At 35.0% G+C, this 22840-nt stretch overlaps 1 protein-coding gene across 1 annotated transcript in view; it reads right to left on the bottom strand.

The window, feature by feature from the left end:
• The window catches only part of RPGRIP1L (RPGRIP1 like), a 56314-nt gene that overhangs the window by 31353 nt on the left and 2121 nt on the right, over positions 1 to 22840 (bottom strand). Inside the window, exons 3-14 of the mRNA XM_030457686.1 lie at positions 20700 to 20791; positions 19777 to 19921; positions 17374 to 17672; positions 15628 to 15727; positions 14524 to 14772; positions 10591 to 10696; positions 8907 to 9053; positions 7645 to 7718; positions 4325 to 4464; positions 1673 to 1779; positions 1390 to 1440; positions 541 to 720 (exon numbers count right to left, since the gene is read on the bottom strand). Of these exons, the coding sequence (XP_030313546.1) occupies positions 541 to 720; positions 1390 to 1440; positions 1673 to 1779; positions 4325 to 4464; positions 7645 to 7718; positions 8907 to 9053; positions 10591 to 10696; positions 14524 to 14772; positions 15628 to 15727; positions 17374 to 17672; positions 19777 to 19921; positions 20700 to 20784 (1683 nt within the window). The 5' untranslated portion in view covers positions 20785 to 20791. The remainder of the gene's footprint in view (positions 1 to 540; positions 721 to 1389; positions 1441 to 1672; positions 1780 to 4324; positions 4465 to 7644; positions 7719 to 8906; positions 9054 to 10590; positions 10697 to 14523; positions 14773 to 15627; positions 15728 to 17373; positions 17673 to 19776; positions 19922 to 20699; positions 20792 to 22840) is intronic.

Genomic DNA, 22840 nt, shown 5'->3' with positions numbered 1-22840 from the left:
AGAGTATCTAGAGTAACCAGAAACAGCAGCAATTTTTAATTCCTCAATACAGCAATCACTTTGAATTTCAACAAGATCTAAAAACATTATTAAGAAAAAACAGACTAGCTGTTCTTTCAGGACAGTGTGCCTAATGGTTTCTTTTGATTATTTTGTTACTTGAAACTTAGATTAATGGAATTAAAAGTTAAAATATGATCTGCACAAGGGAATAAAAGCAAAGTGCTGTGGAAAAGGAAGCTTATCTGTAAGTAAGCTTATCTGTAGTAAGTACACTTACTGTTTTTCCTGTGAGGACCTGATAAAGAGTGCAATCCAATGGTTTGAGTGCTCTGATGACAGTGAGTTAAAAGATTGACTTTACAGTCATTGGATCTCATGCTTTTTAAGCAGTATTTTCAACAACAGCAAATATTGTATTAGGTTACTTATAAAGACTGGCTTCATTGATTAATTTGCAAATTTTGTTATGACAAATATCAGTGTTACAAACACTAAAATGTTACTGTGTTATTTTCCATGGTGAGTAGAGTTTAGTACCTGGTAATCTTTATTAATTTTATGCTGCACAATTAGCATATTCCTTGTCTTTTCAAGTTCTTGCACTGTTTCTGCGTGTGTTAACTGCAGCTCCCGCATGGAGTGTTCCAAATCTTTATTGGTCTCATCTTCTGCTTTTTCCAAAAACATAAGGTCCCCATTCATCTGCTGCTTTTGAACCTGGAGCAAATTTGAAAAATTACTAGAATAAGCTTTAACAGAATATTTGGATGTACTTGTTCCTGGCTAAGTGTAATTCTGTAACAAGAAGGACACAGCAAGCACAACTTGTGGTAACACAAAAAATAGAAATGAGGTAAATCAGTCAGTGTCAGGATTATATTCACTAATGTAACCTCAACATTATCAGGAACCAATTAAAACATATGATACTCAGACTCAATCACTCCTGTCAATGCAATGACAATACAAACCCCTTAATATATTTGGCTTTTATATGCTTAATAACCCTGGTTTAGGCCACTTTGATGTTATACTGAATTATCTACATAACTCTGGCCATTATTTCATCTTTCCTTGTGCTTCACTGTAACTGAAACATGAGAAAAGCACACATATGAGTTGGACTTGTTGACCCTTGGGAAAGGGTTTTTCCCAACCAAAATGATTCTGAGATTCCATGATTCTATATCAACGTGAAGCATAACTACTGAAAGCTGCACAAATAATTGAAAATACCAAGCACTGGGTAGAAAAGATGTAATGGTCAACAAAAAGTGTTTTGTTGTTTGTTTGTTTTTTTTTTTTAAAGAAAAGAATAAATGGTTGGAAAGGACTTTGCAGATCATCTACTTCTAGCCCTCAGTAGGTTGATTCCTTGTACATTACCTTTACATTCAAGAGGGCTTCACTGAGTTCTGCCACATCAATATTGCCTTCCTGGAACAGAAACACTTAATGAAAAGGTGTTATCAGGAGCGAATGAATATTGAAGAACTACACTCAGAATAACAAGGTGCATTCTCATTAGACATGACATTTTGCTTGATACCATGAATAAATAAACACTGTTAGATTTCCATATTACTTTACTTTCAAGAATTATTTGCACTATGCATCAAAAATAGAATGGGTTTTTTTTGCTCATACTCTAAAGAGAAATAGAGTTCACCTTGGTCAAAGTCTTTATGTGATTTTTCAGTTCATCTAGTTGTTGCTTATGTTCCAGGAAGCATAACTGCAAGTCTCTATTCTCTTGCATCAGCTTTTCCTTTTGTTCTTAACATAGGAAAAGAAGAAAACACTATACTTAATACAACATAATTATAGAAATTATACACTTGTTTTTTCATACTAACTTATGCATGAAAATTGAATTTTAAAATGTAGAAACTGATTTATTTTGTATAGGGAAATCTTTGGTATTATCAAATGGAAAGAGATGGATCCTCTTTGAGCTGGTATAGATGGATTTATTAAAAAAAGCAAAACATTCTTACATTCATCAAAAGGAAACCTACAGCATCAAAACAATCCACACATTCTGTATTTCTAAATAGAAAGTTATGCCCACCTAAGTACAGATTTCTGTTCTGGAGAGAGGGGGGGAAGAGAGGAATAGAGAAATATAAAACTGTCAATCTGTAAGTTACACAGATTTTACACAAATTCCCACTAATTCATGGCTACATCCCCAATGATTTCTCAATAAAACTTGAGGAAAAAAACTTAAGGATTAGGTGAAATAATTTAGTTATAACAATCTATTTTCTTTCACACAGTTTCACAAGTGTTTCTCAAAATCACTGAAGTTTCCATAGAACAAAAATACTTTCTCATTATCCTACCCTGGCCAAACTCCTTATTCTCCTGATCACAATGTTTTTTTCTCCTTCCCTTTTTTCCTGGATCCCCAAGTTAGATTCTCATACCATGCACTGAAGTACCATAAATTCATATTTTATGTCAGAATGATACAAATGTTAACTGCCAACCTGACATGCAAGTATTAGCCTTTGTAATTCCCATCTGCACTCGTGGGAGTTTATTGGTAAATCATTACATACTTAGTTGGGAATATATTCTACTGCTTTCAGCAAAACAGTTCCCAATATCCCTTTAATGCTGGAATTTCTGTTGACCCTCAGGGCATGATGCACAACTTAGCTATTTTCACAGAACAGCTTTTCAGTTTAGAGGCTTGAACAGGAAACAGGTGGCTGAGATGCAAGTGTCAAGGGTTTTGACATGTTTCAAAAAAATGGTATCAGGTTAGTTTTAATTTTGCAGAGTTTATATACCAAATTACATCTTCACTGAAAATACATGACCTCTAATGCCATTGCTCCTATTTATAGCATCCTTACACATACACATGCTGGGACTCCCATTTTAAACACAATCAGAAGTAAGGTTTTGATTCCCTGCAGTTATGAGGAAAATGTAATGTGTTTGTGCAATTGAGAATACAATAGAAACACTAAGGGCTAAAAATTAGAAAGCAAATAAGAAAAAAAAAGTGTTCTGAAGGTGCAAAGAAGGCAGGCCTTCATTAAGGACAGTGAAACACTTTTAGGCAATTGAGTCTTCTGGACTCTCCCAAATAATAAATCCAAAAGACCTACATCTTTTGGCAGGTCTCCCAGAGAATAAAAGCACTTCTCATGCTGATGTTGTTTCTTTTCCCTACAATACAAACTGAGATCTGAACTAGCACTTTTTCCAGGGATAAAGAAACATGACATTCCTCCTGAAGTGCTTCTATCTCATTGTCATGAATTTTCTGACAAGAGCAGCAAGCTCAGCCCTCTCTTTTTCTTACAAACCCCAGTGAAGTTTTCATACACATTTTAAATATTCATTCACACTTGCTGCTTAAAAAGTTAACTTCAAAACTGTAAATGGTGATTAGAAAGGAAAAAAAGTTTTGTTCATATTCAGGAAATTTCAACATCTTGCTCAACCAAACTGGGCCAATCTCTCCATAGCACAGATCAGTCTACCTTAGTACTCTCTGTGTTGCCTCTCCAGAGTCTCAACAGGCTGTTCGTATGATTCCAACCAAAGATAAAAATGCAAGATATGCATGGAACAAGCCAGGAGGAAAGGGAATACTTCTACAATAGCCTTCAGGGAACAGAAGTGACAAGAAAGCCCTGACATTTGGTTTTCCCACATAACTACACTGTTTTTCATCAGGAGCCACTCAAACTCTCTATTGGTTGTTTCCACTTATAATACCATCAGCACTCATTGGAGCACACTTGGATCAGGGTTGGTGCCTGCCTGGCTGCTGCTTAGCTTGCTTCCCCTAATTTAATAAGAGAGCTAACACAGAAATGCAGTAAGAGAGGGGAGCAAAGAGGTCATCCTCACACCACTGGTGACCACATCCCACAAGAACAGATCATTACAACAAGATCAGGGTTTTCAGCAGCAAGATTATGACAGTAACAGCACCAGAAAGGGAGAAAAAGATTTCACTGTCTGGTTTGGAAAACACTGCCACAGCAGCTTGTGTGAAGAGAGCCATGAGTGGAAGTGGACTACAGACATTTAGGGGACTGTGCAATAAGCTGTAAGCAAAAAAAAAAATAAAATATTGTGCCAATACACATAAACCCATTCAAAATAAGTAGTTGAATAAACTTTCCCAGGTGTCTTCCACATTAAATATTTGCACATATTTGCAAAACATGAAAGTAATTAGAATCTTAATCACCAGAAGACTTCACATTTATTCACGCCCTACATAAATTCACAGGAAGAGGTTTTATAGGCCAACCAGTAGCAAGCAGGTAGCAGGGGAGAAGAAAACACATACCTCTTTCTACTTTGATCTTGTCAAGGATTTCATTTTTGTCTGCTAAATCAGATTCAATAGCAGTCTCTAGTTTAGCAATTTGCAGTTTCAGTTGCTGTTCCTTTAATTTCCATTGCTGTTCATGGGTCATACTGAAGACACTGCAATAAAACATGTGGCATGTTAAAAACTTTTAGAAATCAGCTTCAACAGAAAATAATAAAAAAAGCTTTTAGTGGCACAGAGACCACTGTCATCATGTCTTAGGAATTAAGTAAACATATGCTGGGCTGCTGCTGTTGAAACCAAGGCGCCTTTCTCAGGCTGCGGTTAGAAAACATGAAAGGGCTTGTGGGATGAGCAAAGGAACTGGCCTTAATTTAGAGCTGCAAAGTCAGAAAAGTTGGCAGCATGCAACGTTTGTGGGACTAGAAAAGGAATTCAGATGCATACTCCAGAGTAATCCACAACTCCAAACCTCAGCAACTGACAACTGACAAAACCATTCCTTCCGCATACAAAACCTCTTAATGTAGGGAACTGGGATCACCCACTTGATTTCTTTTAAATCCGTGAAACATGCAGAGACTAAAGTCAGTTGCCTGCTCAAAAGAAATGTTGACCACAAAGTGACAACAATTTTCTCATACTATAAAACAACAATTCTGAAACTGATTAAGCAACACATACAATGTAATCTTTCTCCTACTTTTAGAAATAAAAAACAGAGGTAGGCAAAGAAATTAGAATAACTATTTTGTCTGTAACACATTACTTACTCCCAAACTACCAATCTATGTGCAATAAGGATAGCACGGACACAGAATCAGATCTCCTGGAACCACACCAAAATGTGTAGCTCAGATTAAACCAAAATTAAGCACATTATATAATTTACAGTATAATTCCCAGGAGATAAGAAGACAAAGCAATGCAATGTGCTTTCAAGTAATTTAGGCTGGGGATACTATGTTCTTCATCTTATTATTCAATACTTGCATTCTTAGTGACTGGAAACATGTTCTTCATCTTAACCATTCATAAACCAGTTTATTCACTTTTGTATTCTCTGAAAAATTGCAGGGTTTTAAACAACACTCAATTCTTCAACTCTACACTTGGGTGAAGCTCATCACTTTTTACATATATAAATGAAAAAAATCCAAACCCTTCTGATACCTGTTTAGCTGTTTTTTGTTACATAAACCTATGTAACAAAAAAAGCCTCAACCATAGAAGAAACAGAGAAGAAAAAAACGCTGCAGAAGGGACAGCCCACAGCCTGTACATGCTAACTGAAAGAGACCTGCCTGTTTTGATGGCTATGACAACATGAAGTGGTTTCTGAGCACGTATAGATGCATTTATATCTAATACACTTGAAAAATGACCTGAAGATTAAAAAAAAACCATTATAGCATGAATTATAGACTCTAAAGTACACAGCAGGATTTTATTCTTGATTTGTGATGTTCATAAAATCAGATCTACATCCCTGTGTTGTCTTCTTCTCATACTATACCTATCTCACCTATTTTAACAGTTCTCTAGGCATACACCATCTTAGAGAGGGATAATCTTTTATAGCAGGCATGAACTTAACCAATGCTTCTTAGCCCTACAGTAATACATATTTCACTCTGCTATAATTTTGAAGACAATATGCAGCAAATATAATAGATTGAAACCAGAATCATTTCTGTAGTACTGCATGGGTGCAAAAAAGACAAGTGTGTTCTGTAATTCCTTAGACTTACCACGCTACAAAGCTGGATGGGCTCCCATGAGGAAAGAATGAATCTTAGCAAGAGAAAGTAAAAAATACCAATAGTTTTCCTATTTCTGAAAATGTTTTCAAGTTTTAATGACCATAATATGTAGCTATATCTGTATCTGTTAATCTTAGGTACAAATACTTCACATAAAAATTTAGCTACACATTTCAGCTTTTCAAAAGAATATGCTGGCAGGAAAATCATTAACAATTACTATAGTAGTGATTCAGAATTTAGACATCTAAATGATGAACATTTTAGAAGACAGGTTTTATCCAAGCCTACATAATGCTAATGTTTATGTCAGTTTGAATTGAGTCCACTTCTGTTGCTTTCTTCCTTTGAATTTTAAGATTACTTTTACTTGAATTCATGTGGAATTTCTTTTGCATTTACTGTATTTCACTGGAGTTGAAGCCATCTGGGTAACTATAAATGGTCAACCACATCTGGCATCGTTTCCTCTGGAGGGAGTGTAAGCACTGCTAGATTTGCCTTACAAGGTCATATGAAAACAATTCCTTCAAACCTTTTATCCAAACGAATTGTTTTCTTGGATGCTGACTAAATAATAAGAGTCAACTGGCAAGTTTGTACTTGTTCTTTGTAAACTTCTCAGATCCAGTTCTACAATCTTGGTTTTGGCAAAATTCCCATCAACTTCAAATGAATTTCCACCAAAAAAACCCCACAAAACCAAAACCATTAGCAAGGTATGGGTTTATGTCTCTTTTCCTCCACTGAAAAAAAGAAATAAATATTTATTAATTATCTGGCACCCGTGGGCACTGCTAGAAACAGACAAGCTGTATTCAGATTGCATTTTTTTAAACTGGCAACAGAAAAAGCTGACCTTTAAACTGGAGCTGCAATGAAAGAAACCAGCTCTCTAATACTTGACAAGTATTTTCATGTTTACTGTAAGCACTGCTGATACCAGTCATACAATTTCTTGGTATAGAGTCCTTTGTAAAAAAATACATGAACCTATACAAAAACTTCAAGCAGAACCAGTACAAGTGAAATGGTAGCTATTACAAAAAAAAAAAAAAAAAAGAAGAAACAATGGAGAAGCTGTCAATACCAGACTATAGGTCTACTGAGAAGTACTGGAAGAACTTATACAAGCAGTTCAAACAATCCTTCTCCCTAACTAAAATTAAATAAAACAAAAGTCAAAGAATACATGTCTACCTAGATGTATTCTTCATTCACCACCAACCCTAAAATAAGTAGTATTAGAAATGGAAATAAGAACTTTTTGCACTGATGTTCAAAACAAAGTGACCTCTACTCATTTTTTCATTAGATTTTTAAAAAGAATTAACTATTATGAGAGCCTTTAAATAATTATGAAAGCTGCTCCATTTCATCAGACCAAATAAAATACAGACAGAACAACACAAAAATTGCCATATAAGCTTATTGATTTGAGCTGTAGCATGAATATATCTACATATGTGCAAAAGCACACAATATGCATATGTACATTCAAGCACAAAGTATATAAATACCTTTTAACCAGGACAGGAGTCAAGTTTTTTAGATACAGAAACCATAACTTACCTGTTATACAGCTTATCATAGTTCTCCCTCAAGAGTTCCTTCTCTTTTTCTAGATCATTTATTCTTTCCTGCAACTAAAATGAAGGACTTTTCAAGCAATGCAAAGCACAAAAGGAAATTACAATGAATGTGTGAAGACAATTAGTGAATGATTTGTAGCTACTGTCAGTATTGTTCTTTTTATACAAGTCTTTCAGAAGCTGCAAAATAACACTTTTTCACCTCAAGCACTTACACTCAGTCCTGACAGCCTTTTCTGTATGTTGATATGAAGCTAGTATACAACAGATGAACAGAAACTGAATCACATTTTGCCTTATGCAAAAAACAAACAAACAACAAAACAAACCCAAAAAACAAACAAAACAAAAGGTACAGAAAGGTAAGATTTTAATTTCTGTTTTGGTGAGTATCAGTGTTAGCTAGTTAACGGTTCTTGTATAGTAAAAAAAAAAAAAAATAAATTATTGACCTTACAGAAACAAGTTCTTGCTTTCAAAGTCCTCACTAAAGCAGGATAAGGTTTAAAAAACCATGAGATGCTCAAACCCAAAAGATGCACCCTACAGGCATTACAGTAATAAAAAGGTTTGGAGGAACAATCTTTGAGGCAACCTCAGTAAACTTCATTCATGTAAGGTACATTTAAAACAGCTAAACCAGGGGGTAAAACTAAACATAAGTTGCTATAAAATGTAAGAAAAAACAGGTAAGTTTTTAGACTTTTACTCCTCATGCTGAAGAGACTGAGGAATAAACCACTTGACTTTTAGCCCTGGCGAGTGTTACTGATGACACTTGTCTCTGAGGGCCACTAAACAAAGAAACAGAAGTGATTTGAACAGCTGAATAAGATGTAATACTACACTGCACTGTAATTAAATCAGTTTGAAGCTGAAATAAAAAACTACCAATATGTGATCAATAAATCAAGTATTATGACTTGTTCTGGTTAACAAACCACTTGTTTAGAATCAGGATTGACATTAATTCCCATGTGTTAACCTGAAGTACTGTCCAAACACTGGTGCAGTGACCATGTGGTGTGGGCACCAGGTATTATTTGTGATTCTACGAAATGCAAGCAATAGCCAGAGGATTTTCTTTTTAATGGAGGTAAAAGAATATATACAATCAGTTTACTCTTGTGTTTGAAAGGTCTGTTCTCATCTCTGCAATTAAGATGTTCCTCATCATTAACTTTCCCCTTATCTGTGTGTATTACCTAAAGCAGATTTGAGCTGTCTTGAACAGAATCTCACCTCCTCTGTCCTTCGGTTTGAAATAGTTACTGATTGCAATTCTTTTTCAAGATGGAGGCACTTCAAACGCTCCTCTTTAAGCTGTAGATTCAGTTCTTCACCTTTTTCTATTAAAGCATCATGGCTGGTCTTCAAGTTCCTCTGGTTCTATGAAAAGCAAGGAAGAAAAATACAGGAAAAAAAAAATACATCACACTTAGCAGGGTGTTAAAAGTCTGCATGTTAAACCAGTGGTCTGTCCTGACAGTATTTAATATGTACTCTCAATGTGGTCAACAGGAGACACTCTTGAACTATGTAACTGAAAGCAGCTTTCATCATGCTGGCCAGGAGAAGGTGGCATTCTGGTTGCTCTCATGAACACTAAGCCCTCAGTTCAGTCATGATGAAAATGACCAAGCAATACATCTGTTAAGCAATTAAAAGATTTTGCTGTGGTTACAGTGGTTAGACATGCTGACCAGAAACACTGCAGTAGCAAGCAAAAATGAATGTTGACCACAGTTATGTTAATCACAGAACTTGCCACAGCTCTGTTAACCCTTAATTGTAAATAGATAGTTTTCATAATCCTCATGTATTTAGTTCTACTTCCTAATCCAATGAGACTTATGATATTAGTATAATATTAATAATACTAGTTAATATTATACTACCCATATTTCACAATAACAAACAAAAAGCCTAAAAACTGCTCTCTTGATAAGTACTTTATGTACCTTCTAAACTAGAATTTCTGGTTTTTACAGCTATTTATATTTAGTAGGCATGTTTCAAACATCTGAATGATTGGAAATGGGTGAAAAAAGACAGAAAACACACTTATCCTTTTCAAAAATGCAGTTTTCACTGTGAATATTAGAAACAATGTCCTCAAATACCAGTCTGAATCCTAGACATGTGTTTCTATTCAGCTGCTGCCCAGAAAGGGGCATAAATACTTGACGTTTGGTGTAAATTACCAAAAGTCTCATATGATTTAAATTGGAACAGTTTATTTACCACTTTCTATTTAAGAACACAAAAAGCCATGTGAAATCTGTCTCCCCTGGAATTTACTTTCTACATAGTTCACCCTGTGAAAAAGTAGATCTGAGATACTAACAGAAGAGCTGCCTTGGCAGAGAGATGTGGGTATTACACCAAGATAGGGAAGGGAAGCAAAGCAAAACAAAACATTGAAGCAGAGAAACACAGAAAAAGAAGGAATGGAACAAAAATCTAATGGCTTAAGTGTTATTTAGCATGATGAAGGAACAAGGAGCAGGCAGCAGTAAGAGTTTACAAGCCTATCTAGTGCTTCCACCTCATAAGGCTAGGATACTTTACAAAGTTCTATCACAGGATTCTCCTGTTTCTAAGCTACTATCATACTAACACTCCATACATGCACAGTTCTCTAAATACAGATGAGAAGGAGAAAAAAATTACCCTATTTATTGGTCTAAAATAATTTCTTATTCAACTGAAGAACATTGAGTCCTAACATCAAAACTCTAAGCAGCCAAAACTAAATAAAGACTGAAAAAACAATTACATTTGGAATAGATCAGGTGCAAAGTATTATGTAGTTGATTTTCACGTACTCATCATTGACTCAATCAGAACTTTCCGTGTTTCCTTGCCACTTACACATCCTTATGTGACAAGAGGAAAGGTATGATACTGACAAAATGGCAATTACCTCTTGAAGCTGGAGAAATTTTCCTTCCATTGCTGAGAGAGCATTGGTTTTCTCAATCAGCTGCTTACGGACCTTGATCATTTCCACATTGTCCCGAATGTTCAGCCTTCAAAATTGTTTTAAAAAGAAATGCATCATGAGCTTAAAGATACAAAAATAATTATCTTAATATTTTGGCCTTGAAAAGTTGAAATGCTTCACAAATCAGCTTTCTATGACGTATTTAGGGGAAAACTTAGTGTGTAAAACCCAAATTAATTTCTTCTATAATCCTGATAACCCAATTTAGGTAAATAAACATTCTACTGCATGATGATATAGCTGCTTTAATCAATGCATATCTTCCTTTATCATATCAAACTATATATGACAGGAAGAGAAAACAATCATATACATAAAGAGATTATTTTAAATTAACTTTTCCACTCGCCAAAGTATTTGGTTCAAATAGATTATAATTTTATGGCGTCTCCTCCTAGACTTGAAACCTATCAAATCCTACTAAAAACCAGTGACTTAGCAATTTATAGTAAAACACCTTAAGTCTGGTGTTCAAACAGCCCTCAGGTGTCTTAATTACAGGCAAGTCACATAATATTCACGTGGATGTTCTACATTGTTACAATTCTAACTTAAGAACATACTGTTTAACAGAAAAGATATCTAAAATAATTCAAATTTTAAGTATTTCCATTGGATTTATTCCTGTCCTTACTTTAAACAGTGAAATTAAACTCTATTATTTTTAGTTTCTTCAAGAAAAGAACTGTGATTTGTATTACTATTAAATATGATAAAATCAAATTAAATGTTTAGCATTTGAAAAGGTAATTTCTCTTCCAATATTTGTCTATTTTACATACATTGGAGGAATTGTCACAATGCCATGCTGGAGCAAGAAAATGGACTACAAAGCTTAAACATCTGTAAACCAGCCAAGTATGTGAAATACTTTCCTTTTATTCTGTAAAATATCAAAGTCTATTGTGTTTTGGCATTGCCCAGTTAATTGTCCTTACACAGAAGATAAACACACTCACAAACCTGAGATCTTCAACAAGAAACAGCCCAAAGACAACACTAAAACCATCATGTGTCTAAAACATGTTATCTACATAAATTAAAGTTGTGGTGAGTACAGACAACAGCACTGTCTCATGCTAGTTATTTAAAAGCTAATGTAGTGGCACGTTTTTATTAATCTTGTTCCACACATCAAACAAAAGGCTCTGATGCCTTCAAAGGCTTTTTTCTTTTTCTTTTTTTTTTCCTGTTCTTTTTTAAGAAGGGGGCTTTTTTTTTAAGCAGGGAACTTTTTTTTTTTTTCCTTTTTAAGTAGAAAAAGGAGCAGATGATAGTGAAATTTATTATGTACAGATGTAAACCCCCATGGCTTCTGACAATCAACATTGACTATTTTTTCAGCAGTGAATGAAACAGCATTTGATTTAAACAGGTTTGGGTACTGACATTACAGAGTAAATTATTCAAATTTGGAAGTGAAAAATTACTTTTTATCAGGGTCATTTAAATTCTTACAATTATCAGAGTATAATAACGTTTCTTGCTCCTGAAAGCATGTGCCATTAATTTCTTAATAGTGCATTACACACATCAGAATCTCAGTTCTCAGAGGCTAGAGCAAAAAAAATTATCTGAAGTACTTTAACAATATTTTATATATTTATTAAAATAAAATATGTCTAGATAATGTCCACTGCACCTAGGTACATAACAAGGAGTTTGCCATTGAATAACAAAATAATTTCAGATTTTGTGGGTGAGGCAGTAATGGAGGAAAATTCCATTGGGAATATTAAATTTATCATAAATCACACAACAGTAGAATGGAATATAATAGAAATTATCTGCAATCAACACAGCATTCTCCCTGCTAGGTATGTATTCTGCTCCCAGAACATCTGCCCAGATATTCTGATATAATCCAAAAATAGGATTTATATATAGATTTGATACAAAAGTCCATGCTACCTTTCTCTTATATATATAATATTGTGCTCAGGTAACAACAAAATAATATATAAGAATAAAGCTCTACTAAGATTGCTCCTTCAATATTTTCTCTATTGCCAAAAAAGCCAAAAATTCTGCCTCAGAATCTGCAGACATGGAGGTAGACCTAGAGCAGAATTTCAAAAAAGAAAAGGAACTGATATTCCTATTTATTCCTATTATTATGCCTATTCTAGGCAGAAACCTGAATTCAGTTCTAGCATGCTAATTCAGCTCTAGCACGCCTAGAGCAGAAATAAGGAACATGAACTCTATCCTTCTACTCCAAAACGCATCTTACAGCTAGATGCAAAAGTCTGAAATTGGAAATTAAGTTAGGAGAAAGTTCAGTGAAAGACTCTGAAAAGATAAGAATTATGATTTGGGCTAATGTCTGAGGTATACCAGAGCCAAACTCTTTTCCAGACCTCTTATCATTTGGATTAAAAGCACAGAGGTCCCAATAAGAGGCTGGGGACCAGCTGTGTGGGAATGGGGGACTGACAGCAACCTACACCAGAAGGAAATGATTAAAGAAAGGATCTTGACCTGTACTGTACACGTTTATGCCAGTAAATCGCAGATGGCTAAGATAATAAAACTGAAGTCTAATTAAACCGCATCCCTTGCATCTTGTCTTTACTTCCATATGAGCAGAACATGGGCACAATGCTGAGACCACTCCTAGAGACTATTGCAGAAACTGTAGCAGCACCTTTATGTTGTAATTGGTAGCATATTTGCAAGAAGCAAAACATTAACACTGCATCAACAGCTGTAGCAACTAAGTTATTAGGATTAATAAGCACTAATATAATATTATGTATTTGTCTGCCTGGTTAAAGAGCTATCTACTAATGACAAAGTCATGATCACTAGGGAAACTGGTTAAACATGAAAAATTAAGACTTAAAAATGGACATATAAAGGATTCTTTTGTATTATTTAGCAAATTCACATATATGCTGTAGCCTCTCACAACCCTTTAGATGATGCACAGTAATTAACAAGTTCTACATTTTAATCTATGTCTGCAGTGCTCATAGGCAAACACAGAAGTCATGAGCATGGCAGATATGATGCTACTGCCTGAAAATTCACACATTTAATAGGTCTAATTCTATAGCTATGTTGTAACAAAAAATGCCAAAGGAATTAAAACTGATTGGCAAATAAGCTTTTACATTAAAAAACAAAACAAAAAGAACCCAACAAACCAAATAAGCAAAACATGCACACAAACCCCCCTCACAAACATACAAATACCAAGTACCTGTTCCACAAATGTATTTTGGGGTGGCTTTAAAACTGTTATTGGAAAATACCCCGAGCCATTCTGTTATTGGAAGCAACCTTAATGTGTACTGCTTAGACTTAAAATCTTAACTTGCAAATTGTGCATCACAGACATCAAACCATGAGCTTATTATTATTTTGGCCATCTTGAAATTAAAAGCAGTCAAACTAAATGCAGCTACATTTTATACAGAAGAAACTGTGTTTAGTCTAACAACCCACAGACCAAGTTTCTGCATTAAATCACAATTAAGTCAGAATTGAAAAACATGGGAATTAACAGACCTCCATAAAGTATTCCAGTAGCAAAGTTATAAACCTCACTATTCTGGATATGCAGACATTTTTCAGTTTCTTTCCCAGATTTTTTAACTGAACTTGAAGTGTTATCTTTACTGACACCTCTGTTTACTTGTGAAAACCATAATAACCCATTATAAAAACAATCTTCTTGTTTAGAATTATCCACATCTATTTGGCAAACATTTTTTGAATTAGTTTCACCAAAGGAAAAAAAGTTAATAAAGCACATATTAACAGCCTAAGTAGTTTTCACAGCTACAAATAAATATGATACAGGTCCTCTAATGCTTCTCCCATGGAGATATCCATTTTTCACAATACCTTTGGCTTGCTGTTTCTTGCTCTTTGAGCCGTAGGACAGAGTTTTCAATTTCCTTTCCTTTCCTTCTAAGCTGACTCACAAGAATATCTCTGGCATGTTCTAGTTCCTCAATGTGTTCCCTTTGCTCTTTCAGCTGTAGGTCAGATTCTTCAATTTCCTTTCCTTTCCTTCTTAGCTGACTCACAAGTATCTCCCTGGCATGCTCTAGTTCCTCAATGTGCCCCCTCTGGGACTCAATCACAGTCTCCCTGCAAGTAAAACACCATAATGTTTCAAAACCAGGGAAGTATTTAATAATCAGATTTATTAAATAAATTCTATTTAATAGTATCATTTAGGTAAATCATTATGGAAAGAAACACACATACTGAAAATAGCTTTTAGAAACTAGATTTCTGAAAAACATAATAGATTCTGATACACTGTGGAGAAGAAAAAGATCCTAATCAGACCTCAGTATCTCCAAATTAGATGTTAACTGTCTTTTCTTCAATCTATATTACACCTCTTCATTGTCATGCAATCTCTACATTAAGGATGTTACCAAGAGTTTCCAGAGCATCAATTGCAGTTAAAACACACAACTGGACTACACTCAACTTTCAAAACACAGAATTAAACCAAAATAATTTTGCATTACTGTAACATGTTGCTCTTTTTGCAACTTACTCATAAAATCTGACTACCTCTAGAAACCAAGTTTGAATGCATCAGTGAAACAAATTCAATAGTCACCACTTGCATGGATTATCCTACATTTTGAGCTACATTGATTATAATTTTGCAGCAGAGATTCTTTCTGCTTTTGTCAGGTTTGTGTAGTAGTAAGCTAGGCAGCATTTCATCCCAGCAAAAAGAGAGGCTTGCCATTGAAGATTAATTTTATCTGCCACCAAACTTATGTACCTCTATTTTGCACTTTATATTCCTGATCCTATTTATTCCTTATCAGACAACTACTGCATAGTTACCATTGTTATGGCTCTTGAATCCAACAACTTCACTTTTTCTGAAGTAAAAACTTCTAAAAACTATGGTCCTTCTCCTTCTAGAAAAGCACAGTTTTAACAAATATAAAGACAAAAATCAGAAAAAAATCATACAATTGTCTTATTTCAGCCCTTGGGTCTTCAAGCAGACTGTGTCCATATCTTGAAAGTGCAAGGTTTAGTGTTCTCACTTCTAAATCCTGAACTCTCATTCCTGAAAAAAAAAAAAGGAAAGATAAATTTTTTCAACACTGAATGAAAAAGCATTTAGCCAAACAACAAATCTCTATACAGTTCCAACACTTAAAACTCTCTAAGAAATCATAAAAAATACTTTTACATATTACAATTTACACATAAAGGGATAATCAAAGTATCTACAACCTAACTGTTCAAAAATTTGAACTATGGGTGACACAGCATGCACTGTTAAAGAGAAGTGGTTAAAAATTGTCTTGAAATGTCTATCAGATTTTACTTTTAATTATAGAACAGAGATGGTGTCTTCAAAGAAGAATTATATTAATATTATTAAAGGAATATGGACTTGTAATCACTTCATCTCTGATACCACTTTCTTTAGAAAACCACAAGCATCATTTACCTAGACAAGAAACTACAGGACCATTTTTAGCAGCAATACAAAAAAATTCCTTATGTGCTTTAAATACATACTAAGTCTCTGGTGAAGAAGAAAAGTGAGAAATGACTTAAGGAAAAATTGGTAGTTCAGGGGTAAAAGTAGTGGCTTCTCCAAATCTTTCTTCTTTCTTCCCTTTCTTCAGCAAAAACAAATTAATGAAGTTTTGAGGTGGCACCAAATGATGCATTAAATTTCAAATACGGTATAGTATTAAGGTTGCCATCCCTCAGTCCCCAGAACTGAGTAATTTAGATTCAAGATACAGTAATATCAGTGGGTTCACAAACCAACTGAAAACAATTTACCTGTTTTGCCTTTGTTCTGAGTTTACTTGATTTCTTTATATATTTTGAATTTTCATATTTGAAGGTATAGGTAATTATTTTTGGAGTATTTCTCTGAATATTTTCTGATCTGCATTAAAAATGTTTTGAGATTCAGCCTCGTGGTTTCAAGCAGCCTTTAAAAGCTGATCAATAGCTTGTATAAGTTAAGGAGACAATTCTGCTGATTCAGCTTTGAATGAGGGCCAGAGATGTCTTTTTTTTTTTAAACACAGTATCAGTACATTAAACACTGTACAACTACTTCTATAAGCACTCACAAGAAAACAGAAAGGGTTTAAGGTGTAATTTCCAAATGTAGTTTCTGTAAATATAGGACTGAGAGTGACACTGCCTTAAGTAGTAAGTCTTGACAGTAAAGAGCATCATTAAAGATGGCTGCATTGTGCTATTTGATTTTGAAAGTTCACACTTGTAATGGATGATTCAAGTCTGCAGTGTTGTGCACACATGTATCAAGAAACTACAACAAACTTTGAAATTAAAAAGGGAAAAACATGTGCAAACCAAGTACAGATGTTAAACTTGGTTATAACATGATCACACTAAACTTTGTCATATAGTTCTTTTACAAGCCTTTAACATGTAGAGAAGTTATACTAAGAAGGTTCCATGATTTCAACTATTAAAAAGCTTCCAAGATAGCTACTTTGTCTTCAAATCTGTACTTTTGCTTTGCCCCTACCACTGTGGATCTTCAAAATAAGGACTTCAAATGCAAACAAGTTATCCTGACTCCTACAAATAAATGCATGGAAAAGGGGTACAACCATCACTCACTGCTAAACACAAAAGAGTTGTTCATTGCTACAATGAAGCAATAATCAGTGATACCTAAATGAAGCACTAACTGCAAACAACGGGGAATGATACCTTTCTTCCCATGCTCTGGCATGCCAGCAGCCTCACTCCCTTTTTTGAGACCAGTGTCAATGCGAGACTGAACGTATCTGTATGGACAAGGCCGATGGCCCTGAAGCTGGAGCTGCTGTTTGGTTGCAATGAGCTTGCCGCGGAGGCCCTCGTTTTGTTTCTCAAGCTCACGAACTCTCTCTTGCAAACGCTCAATCATTTCTTCCAGATCCACAACCTGACCCAGCCGCTTGGGGCCGCCACCAACCTGTTCTGACTTTTTTTTGTCATTAACAAGCCGTATTAACTTGGTGGACATTCTGGGGAAAGTAATAAAAAAAAGATGAAAAAGAATGTGAAAAGTCAGCATAAAAAGCATTCTGTTGAAAGGAACATAATCACTGTGAAGACTTCAGCATAGAACCTGAATAATAAATTTCAGGTTTTGATATAACTATTACTGCCTGTGAAGAACTCTTTGAAGATAATTGAAACCACTGTGCAGCAATCTGCTTTATAGCACTGACAAATAACAGTTTCCTAAGGCTTATCATTTAAGGTTAGTAAAGGGAGGACACATATTTACTCCATATGCTGCTTAAATGTAATTTTAAAGCATGACCTTATATAGGAACCTCTGCATGCTGTTAAATAAAGTTACACATTTGGGATGGGGTGGGGCAAACTATAAAAGCTAGAATTCCACAATACATTCCACTAGTGGAAGAATGCTAATAACATGCAACATTCCAGTCATATATAATTTCTAGTATTTTAGGATTTAAATATATATTTCAGATCTGAAGTGGCTAAAATATATAGGTGGAGATATTTAAGTAGCTATTCTGGAAAAAGAGATTTAATAGTTCTCATTACCATACCCAATTTTATACTTCATAAATATTACCACTGTTTCAGAGAAGGAACAGTTAGCTGAAGAATATAATTAAATACAGACAGTATGTTCTTCATCTATCTTTAAAAGGATACAAATTTTGCTTTTGCCATCTCAAGAGTTGTACCTTTGATTTCCTTTTGTTTTGATAAACATTGGTAAGCTATAAGAAAAGGCAGAGAGGGAGCATGCGGGTGATGTAATATACAAGAACAGAAAACACACCCAGCAGTGAATGGAAAAAACTTGGCATATAAAGAAAGAAAAGGTGGCTTTGATGAGAGACAAGTTCAAGATTTAACAAAATTGGTCACACATCTTCAAGACCTGTATCTAGTTTACAGGGAATCTATTTTTGCAGGCCCAATAAGAAAACTGAAAATAAGGACACACTTCATTTGTTTAAAGGGTCTTGTTTTATTCTCATATACTTGTGGACAGAAGCTTCTACTTAAAAGCACAAAAGTGAAACAAAAAAATCCATAATAACTTTGGGATGTCAGAGAATGTTACTTGTCTGTAAGCATGGGGGTTTTTGTTCATTTTTTCAGTGTACTTCTGCATAGTCATTCTGAACTTTTGCATACAAAGGTTTTGGCATGAGGGATGCTGGGACAGAAATTTAGCTTGAGGAGTTAGGATTTTTCTCTGGTAAGCCAGACAACCACTCTATTTTATACTTTCTAGGCCTTAAAATATTCATTCATATATTTTGTTTGGAATTTCTGTGTGGATGATGAGTGCCATTTAACAGTAACATGGAAAACACCATTTGGACTAAGCAAGGTGAACACAGGGTCACTTTGGCATTAATGATGACTTCTTTGTCTCTGCAGGTGATGCCTCTTTTAATGCCTCCTGTTGGCTTTCTTTGCAGCTGCAGCTGATGCAACTGATTACTGCTGCTGCAGTAATACCATCAACAATTCTGCTGAGTCCAGACTGGTTTGCCAGTACAGCACTATGTTTAATAATAAGACAGAAGTTGCTTGTGTATGTTGGGGTGCTGTGCTTCCCATGCTGCTTTAGACTTCTTCAATGAAGTTACAGACAGGCTAACAAGATGATGAAGGAAATGCTAGATGCTAGTCAAATTCTTAGAGAACTTACAAGAAAAAAAAAAAGGTGCAGACAAGAAAAAAAAATAAGCCAGCTTGATTCTAGGGAGACATTTCTGGTGAGTTATAAGACTTGTATGATGTCTTCTTCAGTTGCCAGAATACCTGTTGTATTTCTACTCAGCACAGCTAGTGTTGAGTACTAGCAGCTGCCCAAGGTACCAGCTCTGACGTGGTGGGTAGAGGTGTACCTCCCTAACTCGAGATGTAATGCTGTACATCACAAAAAATATCCCACATAACCACAGAGACAATCAGAAATGAATAAAAAAATTAATTCCAACGAGTTTTTTTTTTTGCTAGGGCTCTAAGAAATGTCCTTAGAGAAATTAGTGACAATGTGTTGACAATATTTAAAAGGCAAAAATGATACAGTACCAGCTAAAAAAAAAACCAAACTACAACCCATACCTTTTAATTTTCTCCTCTTGCTTGTTTGCATGCTGCTTGAGTAAGGTGTTCTCATCACGCAGCCGAAGGAATCTGTCCTCCAGCTCCTCCCGACTGATGCGCGACACAGCCTGCCGAGCCCTCACAGGATGGGCACCTGATGATTCTGCCCAAACCAAGACAGCTCGAAATTACCTTCAGTACCCTCACCAACATGCAAGCCAGAATCTAACTTGTTTTGTAGTACAGAAAAATAATAATGAAATTTTTCAATAATTTGATATTTTACACTTGTATGAGTCTGTTGATTGATTTTTTCAGATTTATTGATCTATTAACTTCCTTTTTCCTCTTCTCCTTACAGATAAAAAAGTAATTGAAATGATACAGCAAATTGATTACCTACCAGACAACACAAAGGAAATAGGTCTGCAAGTAACACGGTGCTGTCAAACATATTACTTAAAAAAATAATAATTAGATGATCATTACCAGAGAGATGCTTTCTAATCTGTTTCAAAGGTTTTATACTCTCTGGAAGCTGGAAAAGATCAAATCATAATTCCTTAAATTTACTCAAATTCTAGACTAAGTTCAGTTGTTCCATTCTAATAGCCCCTGAATAACATCCCAGACTTGCATAGTACTTTTGATTTCCATTTTGTTTATGGGTCTGGCCTTGCGCTCAATACAGACAAAAACTCCTCTTTCAGTCTGGAAGGATGAGCATTATAGCTCAGTGAGATTTTAGGTTTTTGCATCTCACAGCATCTCCCTTCTCATAACAAGCAAAATGAGCACAGAACAGGTCATGACATCTTTCAGAATTCAACCCAGATTTTGAATGGCATTCAGACTTCATTTTGTGAGTGGGAATGTCAGAAACATTTTTAGAAAGAAACTAAAGAAGCCTGTAACTGTAATAAATAGCAGCTGGTACAAACCTTGTAATCCTCCAACTCTAGTTACAGTTAGACCTACATCTCTCACAGGCAGATCCCCCACAGTTTCATCAGCTGGAACAGACATGGCTTACCTATGGATAACAAAATTCAAATTAAATTCTTCTCCAACTTAAACTCAGACCCTAGAATGAACTGCAATACATGATATAAAATGAAGGAAAAAGTAATGGCAGATTCACTTCAATAACAGACTGGTATATTACTGTAAATGGTCCTGTCTCAATTGCAACACTCAGAGGACAATCAGTGCATAAAATATGGATTCTTTCTTACACAATAGCAATGATTCTACTTAAGGTCTGTAGAATCAGGTTTTTAAAGATCTAATTCTGTCATCTTCAGCAAGTGTTGGCACAAGGCCGCATCACTAAGTGCACATGGGAGGGGGATAAGTGTGGGATGTGTGTGTTATTTTTTAAAATTGTTTGCTCATTTTAGGACAGGTCAAAGCTTAAGGCATGAAGGAGTAGATGAGAAATGCCATCTTCCACATTTCAAATGGGACTCTTTGCAACAGAGGTGCTGGGGGTTATGAAGTGATTTCAATGTTGCCTTCCATTTTCTTAGTCTTTCTTTCAATCATTGTCATAAGAGAAATTATTTTCTAAGACAGAGACTCTCCTATGAATGATTCTCATAAATCTGAACACATTTCTTCCTTGAGGCAACAGAAAGCTTAGCTACATGACAAAGTGAGATTAGGGAAGTATTAATATGAGAAAGTTGTACATTTGTGTCAGTGTAATAATGAAGATACTTGTTAAGAACTATTGTTTCTTTCTTTTCTTACAGTAAAGAAAATTAGATATTGGTCATATAGTCAAATAAGGCTGAAATAGCAAAAAAAGAGAGATGTGAAGTCCCTTAGACATTCCACAAAGTATCTGTTTATTTTATCATAACCAAAACTGCTCACAAAGATTTGCCTTCCTTCTACCAGTGAAGTCTTCTATCATAAACAAGCCTCCTTATGGTTTTGTTCAAAAGGAATGAAAAAGATTGATGGATGTCTGGTTTCCAACAAGTCCACCTTGCTTTCATCTTTCGGGTTTTCATCATTAACATTTTGGGTTAAGGATTATTTCCGACTTGCACTGTTTATAACAAGTGACCATGTTTTTCTTCTGTGTGGAACAAATGTTTCCTTGTCAGGACTGCTGAAATGCCTGAACAGATCTTTGTAGGTTAGCAATAAGGTTTGTAGTTTCAGTGCTGTCAGTCATGGAAATGGAGAATAATACTTATGCTGTTGAGGTTCAAGGCGCGCAGCCATTGTAATCAATGGCACTATTCTAATTACAGATACTAAAGGGGAATTCAGATCCTCAGTGTTCTCAGGTTGTTTGGGGGTTTTTGTATGATTCACACAAATCCCTTGAAATTTGTCTTGTAACTTTTCTAAGGAGCTGTAGCTGCAGGCTATGACTTAGGTCTAGGGTTATTATTGTAGTTCATTCATTATAATATGCCACTGTATCAGTATCACTACAGAAACTGAGAATGAAGTGAAACAGAAACCTTTATCTCTGTATGATCAATCCAGATTTGATTCACAATGGTAGTGAGGAGAAGATGCTACTATGTCTTGCTGAAGTGTGGTTGAGTTCATCTTCACAAATCAAAAATGAAGGTGTGTTTTTTTTTCCAAATTTTGATGGGGTCAGCTAAACAAATACTTTATCAGCATGACTCTGCAATGTTTGTGATCTACCAAAACCAACCTTCAAAAACTCTAGCACAACACTAGGCACAGGTAAACATTACTGCTTTTCACTATTTCTGACTTGCTGAAGAAACTTTGTTACGGATATCTACTTGTTGTTCTTAACATGAAGGAAAAAAGTGTTACTTTAAAACGGAAAATATATAAACCAAACATACAAATAAAAAACAACACACCAAGTTCTTCCCTCAAATAAACAAAAAACCCCACCTCTTTTCAGTAGCAACCCACTACTGGCTGCAGCAAAAACATATTTAAGTTGTGAGCAAATAAACACAGCAAGGCTGCACACAAAAGCCAGTTTTTTACTGGTAATATGACATGGTAATAAGACAAGTGACAAAATAAAGCATTTATAAATCTAAAGTTCCAAAAACTTATAAAGATGAAATTATCA

Source organism: Calypte anna, chromosome 11 (genome assembly GCF_003957555.1).
Source record: "Calypte anna isolate BGI_N300 chromosome 11, bCalAnn1_v1.p, whole genome shotgun sequence".
Classification (NCBI taxonomy): domain Eukaryota; kingdom Metazoa; phylum Chordata; class Aves; order Apodiformes; family Trochilidae; genus Calypte; species Calypte anna.
This window is presented reverse-complemented; position numbering and strand designations above follow the sequence as displayed.